This window comes from Eumetopias jubatus, unplaced genomic scaffold (assembly GCF_037043125.1).
Source record: "Eumetopias jubatus isolate StellerSeaLion01/CBP00866 unplaced genomic scaffold, mEumJub1_p1.0 scaffold_16, whole genome shotgun sequence".
NCBI lineage: Eukaryota > Metazoa > Chordata > Mammalia > Carnivora > Otariidae > Eumetopias > Eumetopias jubatus.
This window is the reverse complement of record NW_028274822.1, coordinates 3,905,001-3,916,474: the sequence shown is the minus strand read 5'-3', so window position 1 is coordinate 3,916,474 and position 11,474 is coordinate 3,905,001. Positions and strand designations below refer to the sequence as shown.

Genomic DNA, 11,474 nt, shown 5'->3' with positions numbered 1-11,474 from the left:
AAGATGAAACTGATACTGAACTATGACCCTCAATTTACAAATCATTTTTCAGAATAAGAAAAAAAAAGTTTAAACATATTTTTGGCATTATCTGAATGGGCGGAATCTTTCATGCTTGTTTTCTAAGAATAAATGAAAACAGCATGCACTGTAGTTCCTGAGTTTGGGGAAAGCGAGCATGAGGTTTTCAGATTACATTTTATTTTAAACCTGGGTGTTTGAAAAAAAAATTTTTTTTTATGTCGCTGAATTTAGTATATTCCTTCAAAACATCATAAATTTCTATTCTGTAGCTTAAGGGATCCATCCATTAAAATGTTGGTCTTTCATCTTTATTACCCTCCCATTAACATGAAAGAAACCGGGACGCACTTCAGTTTCGAAGAAGCAATTTAGTTGGCAGTGTCCTTGCTCCTCGAGTCTCGACGAAGGGAGAAAGTGCATTATGGTTTAGACTTCACACATCTATCTGCATGGGGAGCAACAGATACTACGTGAAATTTCATCATCTTCTTGGATGGGATGATTTGATTACAATGTTCGCCCATTACCAGTCCCTTCCTGGGCACTTCTGTTCCTAAAACCTGTCCCCTCCCCTGGGTGTGTTTGTGTATCTGAAAGCCGGGCAGGGTCTCCTTCCGTTTGGCCAGAGCTGTTAGGTCTGAAAGGGGCAGATTAATAACCGAGCACCACGTTGGGCCAACCTCTCTTGTACCCCGCACTACTAACCCCTTGCTATAATGAGGACACAAAGAGCCTCGAATCAGGCTGCTACCCTTCTTCATAACTCAGAAGCGTCACAGCGGCAATAGCCTCCGGTGCTATTTGTCTTTAGTGCAGTTGTGACACTTCGGCATGATCCATAATTTGGCGGCTATTTACCGTGACATCTCCCTTCAGTGCAGCCCTAACATTCAGTGAAGCCATTATTTGGTCCCATTTACCATATAAATTGTATTGTTGTGCGTGCATGCTAGCAGCTACATTAGGTACCTGAAAATGAGTAAATCTTGTAAAATAGATACTAACAGCTATTCAGAAGTAGGATCTCCTCGCTCCTCAGATGGGAGGAAAGAAAAATTAAATATGGTCGCCAAGTTTCCTGGAGCATCTTTAATTGCGTTCACATTTATTTAGCATTTAGAGACACTGAAAACCCAGGGCTTTGAAAAATAATCCGGTGGGCTTTGCCTTCAATTAGAAAGGCACTACGGGATTTCCAACTTCGCAATGAGAGTTGTAGCCTTCTTTGGCAAGCTGAAGGTGAGGAGGCAGGCAGCTGGGCTGCGAGAAGGCTCGTGACGTTGCTCTCACGTGTGACATGGGCAGTGGGCGCTAGTAACGAGGTGCAGCCCGTTCCCGCAGGACGCGTGGGGAAGTAAAATGGGGACACAGGACAGTGCGCTCTGCCACACACACTATTCTGCTTCCAAGATCAGAGATAAAACACACCGTGTCCGAAAGTCTGAAACACGAAGCGAGTGTCTGATTATTTTAGATTGCGTCAGTCCCTCCTCGGCACAGTGCTGTCTGATACACCCTACTTCAGGCCTGGGAAGGATGCTATTATTACCCTCTGGCCCCGTGCCTAGAGAGTGCTTCCCCTTTGTTATGCAGACTCTCCTCATGGACGCAGCACCTCCTCTCTCTCCCTGGGCAGGTACTAAGTTTTTAAAGCTTGCCCCCAAACTCTGTAGTATCCCTTTCCAAAGCCTGCTTTTGTCTTATCAGTTTTCAACCCTAATTTGCTTCTTAAGGGCAGAGAGAAACTTCCGGTTCCACACAGGTCTCACTGGGATAATTGTGCATAAAGCATTAAATAATAGACACTTTTTAAAAAGAGGTCTGCGTTCACATAGGCATTTTTCTATTGACCTAACAAAAATCAAAGTTTTGGGAGAATTCCTCCAAATTTCTAGTTAGAGAGTTGGTGATTTATAGAAAAGGAAGGGCCATTTCCTGCGAATATGGACTCTGAAAATATATGGCTGCTTTTCTGCTCTATCTCTCATTTATTAACTGCTCATTAGTGTATGACCAAACTCTCCCAAAGCAAAGAATTTGTGGACTATTTTCAAGACCGATTTTAAAATCTCATCAAGCTCAAGACATACTGATTTGATCAGATCTTGCATCAGGAATTAATTTAATTCTCTGGAATAATAAAATCTGGAATGAGACTGTCCATGACCAAAGAATCGAATATAACGGTTTTACCTCTGAGCCATCGAGAGAAGTTTTTATTAGCATTATTTTCAAGGGAGGGGCAAACCCCCTCCCCCCAAAAAAATAAAAAAAAAAGAAAGAGAAACTTATTCATTAACACCTGACTTTTGTTTTAAGAAATATTATACCCGTTAACCAACTACAAATAACTTGATTTGAGTAATTCTGAGGAATAAAGTGCCCATTTTCTTTCTCCTTTGATTTATGTCATTGTTCTGCTTTTACAGCTTACTGCTGACAGAGCGAGATAATTCAACTACAATTTTTCCAGTGTTTTTTCCCATGTACATATAATCAACAGCCCGGAATACAGACTCCAGGCCAATAAACCTGCCCTCCGCAGACCGGTCTCCAAGGTCCACCTTGCAGACCAGGTCTCCACCCGCATACATCTTAAGCAAGTGGTCCATGGCTGCTTGATACTTAGAAAGGGAATGGTTCAAGAAGAAGCCCCGGACACTGGCAGATTTCTTCAGCAGTTTGGCTGGTAATGTCCCTGCTTTCACAGGAGAAAGGCCAGTAGGAGTTTGGTAGCCAGACACGAATCCAATGACTATCAAGCGCCCCTTGATAGCCAAGGCATCTACGGCCAAGTCGAACATGGCGCCCCCGATGGACTCATATACCACATCCACACCTTTGGGGTACTCCTGCTTCAGGACAGTGCTGACGGGCTCGGTGGTATAGTTGATAGGACGATCACAGCCAATGGATTTCAGAAAAGCAGACTTTTCATCGGAAGAGCAGGTGCCAATGACATGGCACCCGGCCTTCTTTGCAAGCTGCACGGCAAACTGGCCTGTCCCCCCAGCTGCTGCCGTCACCAAAACTTTTGTCCCTTCCGACAGTCCTCCGAGCTCCTTCAGGCTGATGTATGCAGTGGTAGCACTTACCGGCAGGGTGACATACTGGGGCTGCAGAGAGGCCACGGGAGCTGCGGCACTGGCTGGCAGCACCGTGTACTCAGCGAAGGAGCCGGGGGCCATGTAGGCCACAGCCTGGCCCACGGCATACCTGGCACTGGCAGACAGGCCTAAGGCTACCACCTCTCCCACACCTTCGAAACCTATGTCAAAGGGGGTCTTGACTGAAGGGTCATATCGGCCCGCGGAATAGTTGATGTCAGATGCATTGACACCGACAAATCTAGAAGAAAGCAAACAAACAAATATATTAAGGTGTTCTCTTTGCCAAGGCCTTGATATTCCACTTAGAAAAATTCCTCTAATTCCAATGACTGTGGACGGGTGGCTAAGGTATCTATCCTGGTAGGATTCCAAAAAAATAAAAAATAAATCAGTCCTGATATTCAGTTGAAAAAGAGAAATTAAACAAGTATTTGGTATATTTTATTTTTTAAATCAGGTTAGGGATCATTTCATACCACTTTAAGCATCAAGTTATTTATTTCACATGCTATTTATTTTCCTCCCCTTTCTTTCAAAAGGAGAAATAAAGCATTAAAAAAAAAAGTCAGGAAGCCCTCTTATATACAAACTCCACTGGACCTAGGAGTTGGAAATTAATTGGCCTCTTAACAAAGATGTTAAAAAACAACAGTGAGATAAAATATATTCAAAGAAATAGACTTGCATTGATTCTGGCAACAATTTAACACCTCGGATAATAACAGTAATGACAATGATATTATTGAAGATTGACGCAGTGTGCAAGGTCATCGGTTGTTACATGTTACTGCGGGGTTGTTTAAAACACTGTTAAGAGTGTCTGCAGCAGATTTTCTTTCTGATGTAACTATGTCCAGCATGAAAATATGCATTTTGATTAATTGAACAAAAATTGTCTCATAAGGGTAGGGAGTTTTATGGAACATTCAACATCTTACAGTCCTTTTCAGATGAAAAGGAAAGCAAATCGTCACTATATTTTTCCTCAACAAGAAGCAGAGACATAACTTGATTAATACCAGATGATTATTTTCACTTTGGTATCCAGAGTCAATTTAATTGCGAGGTCGGTATTTTTACCAGCTTTTTTTCATCTTGGTATACCTCATAACAAAAATATCCTGATACCTAAGGAAAAAAAAAAAGCCATCTACTAAAAAATGTCAGGAGGTGGCTTAGACACATAATGGAGGACCCTAAAAATGTCATTTCCACCTGTAATGAAATGAAAAAGATGGTGGTGTCTGGTGGCACGAGGAAAGCTGGCAAGTAGGTCATTTTAAAATAATTCACTTTTAATTTAACTTAATAAACCAAAACTGCCCTGTACAAGGCTCCACTTCCACCATATTATACATAACACTTTGCACTTATAAATGCTCCCTTATGATTGTGCCCTGTATATCTACAATACCGAAAGCTCTCTACATATTGTAGAAAGAAGAAAGCAGGGAACAATTTCTTTGGGGCATGTCAAGCTGCATTCAGAAGTTAGCACACCACACAGCCTCAAGAACACACTACAGAATTCCATAGCCAAGGATGATAACGCAGTAATGAAAAGTGCAAAAAATGATTTTTTGTTTTTTTTATTTGGGATTTAATACCAAGATGCTTACATTCTGTTTTGGGGCTGGGAGGCCCCCTGCTATCTTCCCTTTAAATTTACATAATTCTCAAGGTTGGGTCTTTTTAGAAAGGGCTAGCTTCCTCAGAGCTGCCTCCGGACTTCAGAGAAGGCCGCCAGGGCAGAGTCCAGCTGGAGTGTCTCGCCTCCCTTGCCCCTGCTGTAGGCAGTAAAGCCAAGTCCAGGGAGGGGTCTGCGGGGTGGAAGGGAAGGCGGCGGTTTGCTGCAGAGGTGGGAGACTGAGGCCCGACCGCCAGCTCCGGTCTCTGGGCCCGCAATTAACCCTTCCCGTGCCCCTCTCCCCTCCTGTCTCAGTCCCCACTGGAGAGGCCCTCTTCTGCGGCGCAACCCCCAAGCGTTGGAGGTGGGACACCCCGTGGTGGCTGGCCCCTGGGGTCCTCCCCACCTCTAAGGAGAGCGCCTTGCGGGGGAGGGGGGACGGGCTGCTGGAGGAAAACCACCCCCATTCTCCCTCTGTGGTTTGCCACTTTCCCGGGAGAGGTGACAAGACCAAACAGGGCACACACGGGAGAAAAGCGGAGGGGAGAGGGCACAAGCGCCAGAGGGGGGAGCGACGGCCAAGTCGAGGTGGGAGTGGGCTCTGCTGGGAGCTGGGGTGCCTGCAGCCGACCAGCGGCAGCTTAAGTTTACCTCGGTGCGCCCCGTCCAGTTTGCAGACAGCTCTGCGTCTCCCCTGCGGCACCCTCCGCGCCCCAGCCAGCCTGCGGGGCGCCAGAAGTCCTTCCGGACCTGTGTCCCCTCGGAAGTGCCCGGCCTCGGCGGCCTGCCTACCTCCGGTGCGGGCCTCCCTACCTCCGGTGCGGGCCTCCCGCCGCCACCACTGCGAGGCTCCGTCAGTGCCTCTGACTCCCGGAGCGGGCTGCGGCCGGGCCGAGCCGGCAAGGCGTCGGGGGTAGGGGCCGCCGCCCAGGCCTGCGACCGTGACCTCGGCCTCTCTGGGCCAGGTGGGGGTCCGGTGGGCAAGTGTAGTCAGCGCAGGCCGTGGAGCTCGGACCCAGGGGCGGTCAAGCTCTCGGTGGTGATGGGGGGTGTCCCGAGCACAGGGCGCTCTGGAGCGCCGCGGCGCCAGGATGGCGGCCTGGGGCGGCCGGACCGTGACCTTGGCCTCCGGTGCACCCCCGTTTTTCGTGTCTCCCCCCCGCCCCCCCCGTCCCCCCCCCGTCCTGCCGCCTTCTAAATTGCCTGCGTCGTAGGTAAGAGTCTCGGGCTGATGGCTACAGCCCTCCGCTACTCCGAGCCTCGGCGCGTGTCACCCACTGCCGGGTCCCCGGGCCCCGGGCCCGGCCCCGGGCCCGGCCCCTGCCCCCCGCCTCCCCCGGTCCCCCGCTTTGACGCCGCGCGGCCGCCGCAGCAGGTGGGGATACGCCGCTGCCCGCACGCGCCTTCATCCTTCCCTGGGCTTTGGAAAGGGCTGCGTGAGGCTTGGGAGGCCGCGCCTTGCGCTCCTCCAGAAACAAGTTCAAGAGCAGCGGACACAGTAGGAAAGGGGGCCTGGGTCGGAGAGCAGGGGACAGGAAGGGCGAGCGAGCGAGAAAAAGAAAGGAAAGACGCGCTTTTGGTAGAATGCGCGCATTTCGAGACTCTCCTTGTACCCTCTTTAATTTAAAATATATGCTCTGAATAAGTGCAGGGTTCTAGCCGTCCGACTGGATGATCCACTCGGAAGCCTAAAATCGAGGAACCCCAGGAAAAAGACCGGGGCCGGTGCGGGCTTTCCCCAAATATATATCCTTGGAGAGGCGTCCCGTTTATTTATACTAAAAAGTGCTGAACCCCTTCGTCATGTTTATTATGAAACAGGCAGTCGGGCAGAGGGAGGGAAACGCTTGCTTTGAACAAAAACAAAACGTGAAGTCCAGAGTCTTCAATATTGGGAGACAAACAAAGTCGTCCAGATCAGATTTTCTTAAAAAGAAAGAAGGAAAGAAGGTAGGGAGGAAAGAGAAGAAGTAAGAGAAAATAAAAGAAAAAATTAAAGAAAAGAAAGAAAAATAAAAGAAAACCTCGGCCTGGAGAGTCAGCAGAAATGCTGTTACCCTCCCATGAGCAACAAACCGTTTATCAAAAAACGCCTTCCCCATCCCCCACCGGCTCTTTGCCATTCCTACAAACTCTTTGCTCCATTATCTTACACTTGAGCAGAAAATCGTTAGAAAGATTTGGAAACGAAATAATATGTCACTATCCTTCAGGAAAAAAAAAGCTAAAAATAGCACGCAAGCTGACTTAACCGGGAGGGTGTCTTTCTTCCTTCTCTTGCTGAGGGCTGGGCATTGGGAGGAGATGTGAAGTTGTCCTCGGATGTATGGGGAAAAGTGAGAAGTGGATAAAGGAACATCAATTACATGTTCTGCAGGGATTTTAAGCGCCCCTCTCACACTTTTCCTAAATGGAATAAACTTGATTATCCTAAATCTGCGCCAGGCTTAAAGCACTTCCCTCTCTGTGAATGAAGAATTTGTATTTTCTGTTAAGATGGGATGAGATGTGCAAATATCCAAATGAAAGGAAAAGTCAGGCAGTGCACAGTTAAAATCCCCAAACACCTTTCTAAACAAGTCAATGTGTGCTTATGCCATTCATTCCAGAGCAGATTTTTATTACGGTAAAAATGAAAAGCGCTTGCATAAAATTTTTATGCAATTAACACTGTTCTGGAGACTTGGTCTAGGATTAAAATGAACTAACCTGCAGTAAACAGACCTGCAGTTTGCTCTTAAAAAAAAAAAAATGCCTCCTCCCCTGACACTATTTGCCAAGTATAAAGGATCTCCTTACAATTTGGGGATAGGGCGCAGATTTCCCACAGAGTAGGGAAAGGGGATGCAAAGATTTCATCTCCTCTCAATGTGCAGAAAACTGGTTCCATTCTCTTTCTGATGCGGGCTTCAACGTAGAAGTTAGAGGTCAAGTTGTAAATAAAAGTATATGGTTTGTATTAAAGGGACTCTTGGCATATGTGGAGGGAAAAGACAGGCATGGATCCTAAAGCAATCCAAACCAAAGAGCTCCAAACATGAGAGAGCTGGCGCTCCAGAATCCTGACCACCCAACTCAGGGACCCTCCCTGGCGACCCGGCGCAGGGGGCGCCTGGGCACCGGCAGGGAAGGCGAGGGGTGATGGTGAGCAAGCGGGGAGAGGAGCCAGAGGAGGGGAGGACAACCTGAGGACTTGAGGCACTTCACAGGTAGAGATGCCGGCCGGCCTGGGGAGCGGGCGGGAGCAGCTTCCATGGAGAGCTGGCCGGTGGCCCCACTCCGCAGCAGCTGGTTGTGCTCTAACTTCACACCTTCTTCTGCCTGCTCTGCTCAGTCGTCCCCTCCCCACTTCACACCCTGTATCTAAAGGGGATTTTATTCAAGCAGTGGTGCGTGTTTTTACATCAACGCTCACAGTCAGTAGTGTATTTGGTCACCAACATTACAAGAAAAGAAAACAGCCTGTGTAAAACTTTTTGCTTGTTAAAGTCTGAGCTTTTCAGCCTCCTTCTCATCTCAACTTCTAGCAAATCACTCGTGTGACTTGTATGTTCTGTGTTCTGTGTTCCTTCTTTTTAACTTGGTAGGATGCAAGTCCTTATCTCAACAGCTTTAGCACTTTATCCCGTAATGAAGAAATCCTCTGCAGCCCTGTTTCCACCCATGAAAACTTTTAGGACACACACATCCACCTTTAAGGCGCTCTCCGCACCACGCCCGGAGCCAGCTTCCACTCAGCCCCATTCTTGGCTCCCTCAAATTTACGTTTCCAACAGGTTTCCAAAAGTTTTATATCATGACCAGAATTATTCAATTTTGCAGTCTTTGGAAGGCTGATATGAATCTCTAAAATAAACAGATTAAACACTGCATCAAGCCACTTGGGTAGGGTACACTTTGTCTTTCACGCCTTTCAGGGGTCTTACAGTACTTTCCAAGAAACAATTTGCTATATAGTTACACTCAGAACTCACTCCTTCCTTCATTCGGAGGAAACATGCAACACTGTAACCCCTCGGATGCGCCCGAGCGGGCGGGCGAGTCCTGCTCTAACATAGGGGATCGAGGAATGGGGAACGCCCAGCCTGCAAGTCAGGCAGCTAGGGGACCCAGCGAACAGAGACCGGAGGGCAGGGCTCCCACAGAATGAGGTCCCTTTCCTTCCTGCGCTTCACCAGTTACTGAAGACTAGTGAGCTGTAAACACATTAAGGTAGGGAGTGTGGAGGTGGAGGAGACGGTCAGAAGGTAGGGCAACCCACCCGAGTGCCACCCAAAGGTCTGCAAAACGCGCAGGCAAATGCAGCCGTGCCACCACCCCGGCCCTGACCCAGCCGCCCCAGACGCGCCACGCGCCTGTCGGTAGGCTCTGGGGCACAGACAACAGCCATACAGCACTGACAACACGCAGACGACACCGGCGAGGTGCACACCAACACACCCAACGACAGGCTCCGCCATTCCGAGGCGGCTGCCAACCTGGAGCGCACAGGAGAAGCCAGCCGGGACCTCGGCCTCTTTCCTCCAAAGCACGTTACCTAAACGACGCAGTTTGTGTCCAGCCCGTTCCTGGTCCACACTAAAGATTATGGGAACGCAGGAGTCGTGGGTGCGCGCGGGTGGGCCGGGCGGGGAGCCTCCCCTTCTAGGTCCCGTCGGTTTTATTTCGGGAGCGGGAGGGGGAGGAGGCAGGGATGGGGGAGGGGAGGGGAATCCCAAATTAAAATAACCCTCAGTTATGAGGACGTTCGGTGGCATCGGATATTCACACCAGCAACCGTCACATTACATTCGCCTTCGCCAGATGGCGGCGGGTTCAACTTCCCGGGATCTCGCAAAGTCAGGCTGTGCGCCCGAGCGCTCGCCGGAGTGCGGGGACGCAGGCGGGCCCGGGACAGCCGGGAAGCGGCGCAGCGGGGGCCCGGGCCCGGCCAGGGTGGGGGGAGGGGGGAACGGGCGCGCGCCGGGCTCACCGGTTCCGGACGAGGAGGTCTCCGTCCCCGGGGAGTGGCACCGGGCAGTCCCCGCGCAGGGTGACGGCCTCGCGGAAGTTGGGGCTCAGCCGGGTCACCACCAGCTTCTGCATGGCGCGGGGGATGTCGGAGCCCTGGAAGTCCAGGAAGTGGCGGGCGTACGACATGTCCACGATGGCTCGGGTCCCGGCGGGCGCCAGCCGCAGCATGGCCCGCGCCTCTGCCCGCCTTCTGCGCCGCCGCGGGCCGGGGTCGCGCCCAGCCCGGGCCGCTCGGCTCGGCTTGGCTCGGAGCGGGCGGGCGGAGCAGGCGGGTCCGCCCCTCCTCCGGCCGGCGTGCTCCCCTCGACTCCCCCCGCTTCCCCACAAGGACTGGCTCCCGCTTCCCCCCCCCCCCCCGCTCCCCCGCCGCGCGCAGCGCCAGCAGTCCGCACAGCCCCCGCTGTTCCCGGACGCGCCACCCCCGGGGTCCCGGCCTGGGGATCGCTGCCACCCCGGCCGCTGCTCCTTTAATCTTTTTGTTTTGGTTTGAATCTGCTCGGCGCAGACTGGCCAAGGATCCTCTCCGCCCTCCCCCTTTCTCCCGGCGTCCGGGAGGCACCGGATATCCCCACCCTCCCCTCGCTCTAAAAGCCGGATTTGACTCCACTAAAAGGGTGAGGGGGGCGGCGAGGGGAGCCGCGCGTCCCGCGATTGCCGCGGCCCCGAGCCGGCTGCAGCCCCGGGCGTCCTCGGAGCGGCGCGGCGCCCGGCGGCCGGCACAGGCACCTCCCCTTCCCGTGCGAAGCGTTCACTTCCTTGCAAGGTGGTACGAATCAACCCCGAGCGCGGCCGGGGCGGCGGGGCACGGCCGGGGGCCCCCGAGCCGCGCGGGGAGCCCCCGCCACCAGTGCACGCGCACAAGCACCGAACGCGGGGCGGGGGCGCCCAGAGCACCCTGCGCCCCAGACTCCTGGCCCCCCATTCCCGGAACGCCTCGCCCGCGCTTTCTGCCCTCAGCCTGTCTGTCCCAAGCAAGTTGCACGAACTAAGCCATTTTATGTATTTTGGCCTAGATATCGTGTGTTTCCATGAATGTTTTAAGTAGCCTCTACAAGACTGTTACAGGTTTCCCATTGGGAAAGATCACACATCGGAGACTAGAGGGCCAAATTCTCAGAGCACATAAGCATTTTAACTTCTAGGTGGGGATGCCGAAGGACTTAATTGAACTGGAGACATTGAAATTATGTATGAAGACCTCCTTTTTTAACCCAGCTAGAAAGATGTGCCGTTCCTTCAATTCAGTTTTCTCCCTAATTGTCTATATTGACCAAGTAATCAATTCACTTTTCATAGAAGGGCCAAATTAAATATTTTCCACATTTTTGTATGATGAGCTGAGCCCATTTTAAAATGTTTATTAAAGGTATCCATTTTAATTTTAAAAACCCTCTTGTTTTACGCTTACCTAGGATTACCAAAATTAAAAAAGCCACACAGTGCCCCTCCCCAATCAAACCTGACCCCCAAACCAAGACTGCAAAAGTGACACAGGTATTTTTATCTCAAATGTCGGACGTTCTCATCCAAGGCTAGTTTGTGTTCCACGTGGGTGCGTGTGTATGAATGTTCACGGGGGTGGGGGGTGACTTAGAGGTTTAAAAATCTGCAGAAACTAGTGTCTACCTAACTTGGCTTATAACACATGGGTTTTACCCGGTATCAGCCACTGGATTATAATAACAAACCCCTCAATGTCT

At 50.8% G+C, this 11,474-nt stretch overlaps 1 protein-coding gene across 1 annotated transcript; it reads right to left on the bottom strand.

The window, feature by feature from the left end:
* Nucleotides 1–2,211: 2,211 nt before the first annotated feature.
* Nucleotides 2,212–10,061, bottom strand: PTGR3 (prostaglandin reductase 3). Its single transcript, XM_028102954.2, has 2 exons — nucleotides 9,734–10,061; nucleotides 2,212–3,372 (listed from the first exon to the last, which is right to left on the bottom strand). The coding sequence occupies exons 1-2, from the start codon at nucleotides 9,940–9,942 to the stop codon at nucleotides 2,448–2,450; spliced, it is 1,134 nt and encodes a 377-aa protein (XP_027958755.1). The 5' UTR covers nucleotides 9,943–10,061; the 3' UTR covers nucleotides 2,212–2,447.
* Between the last annotated feature and the right edge of the window lie 1,413 nt (nucleotides 10,062–11,474).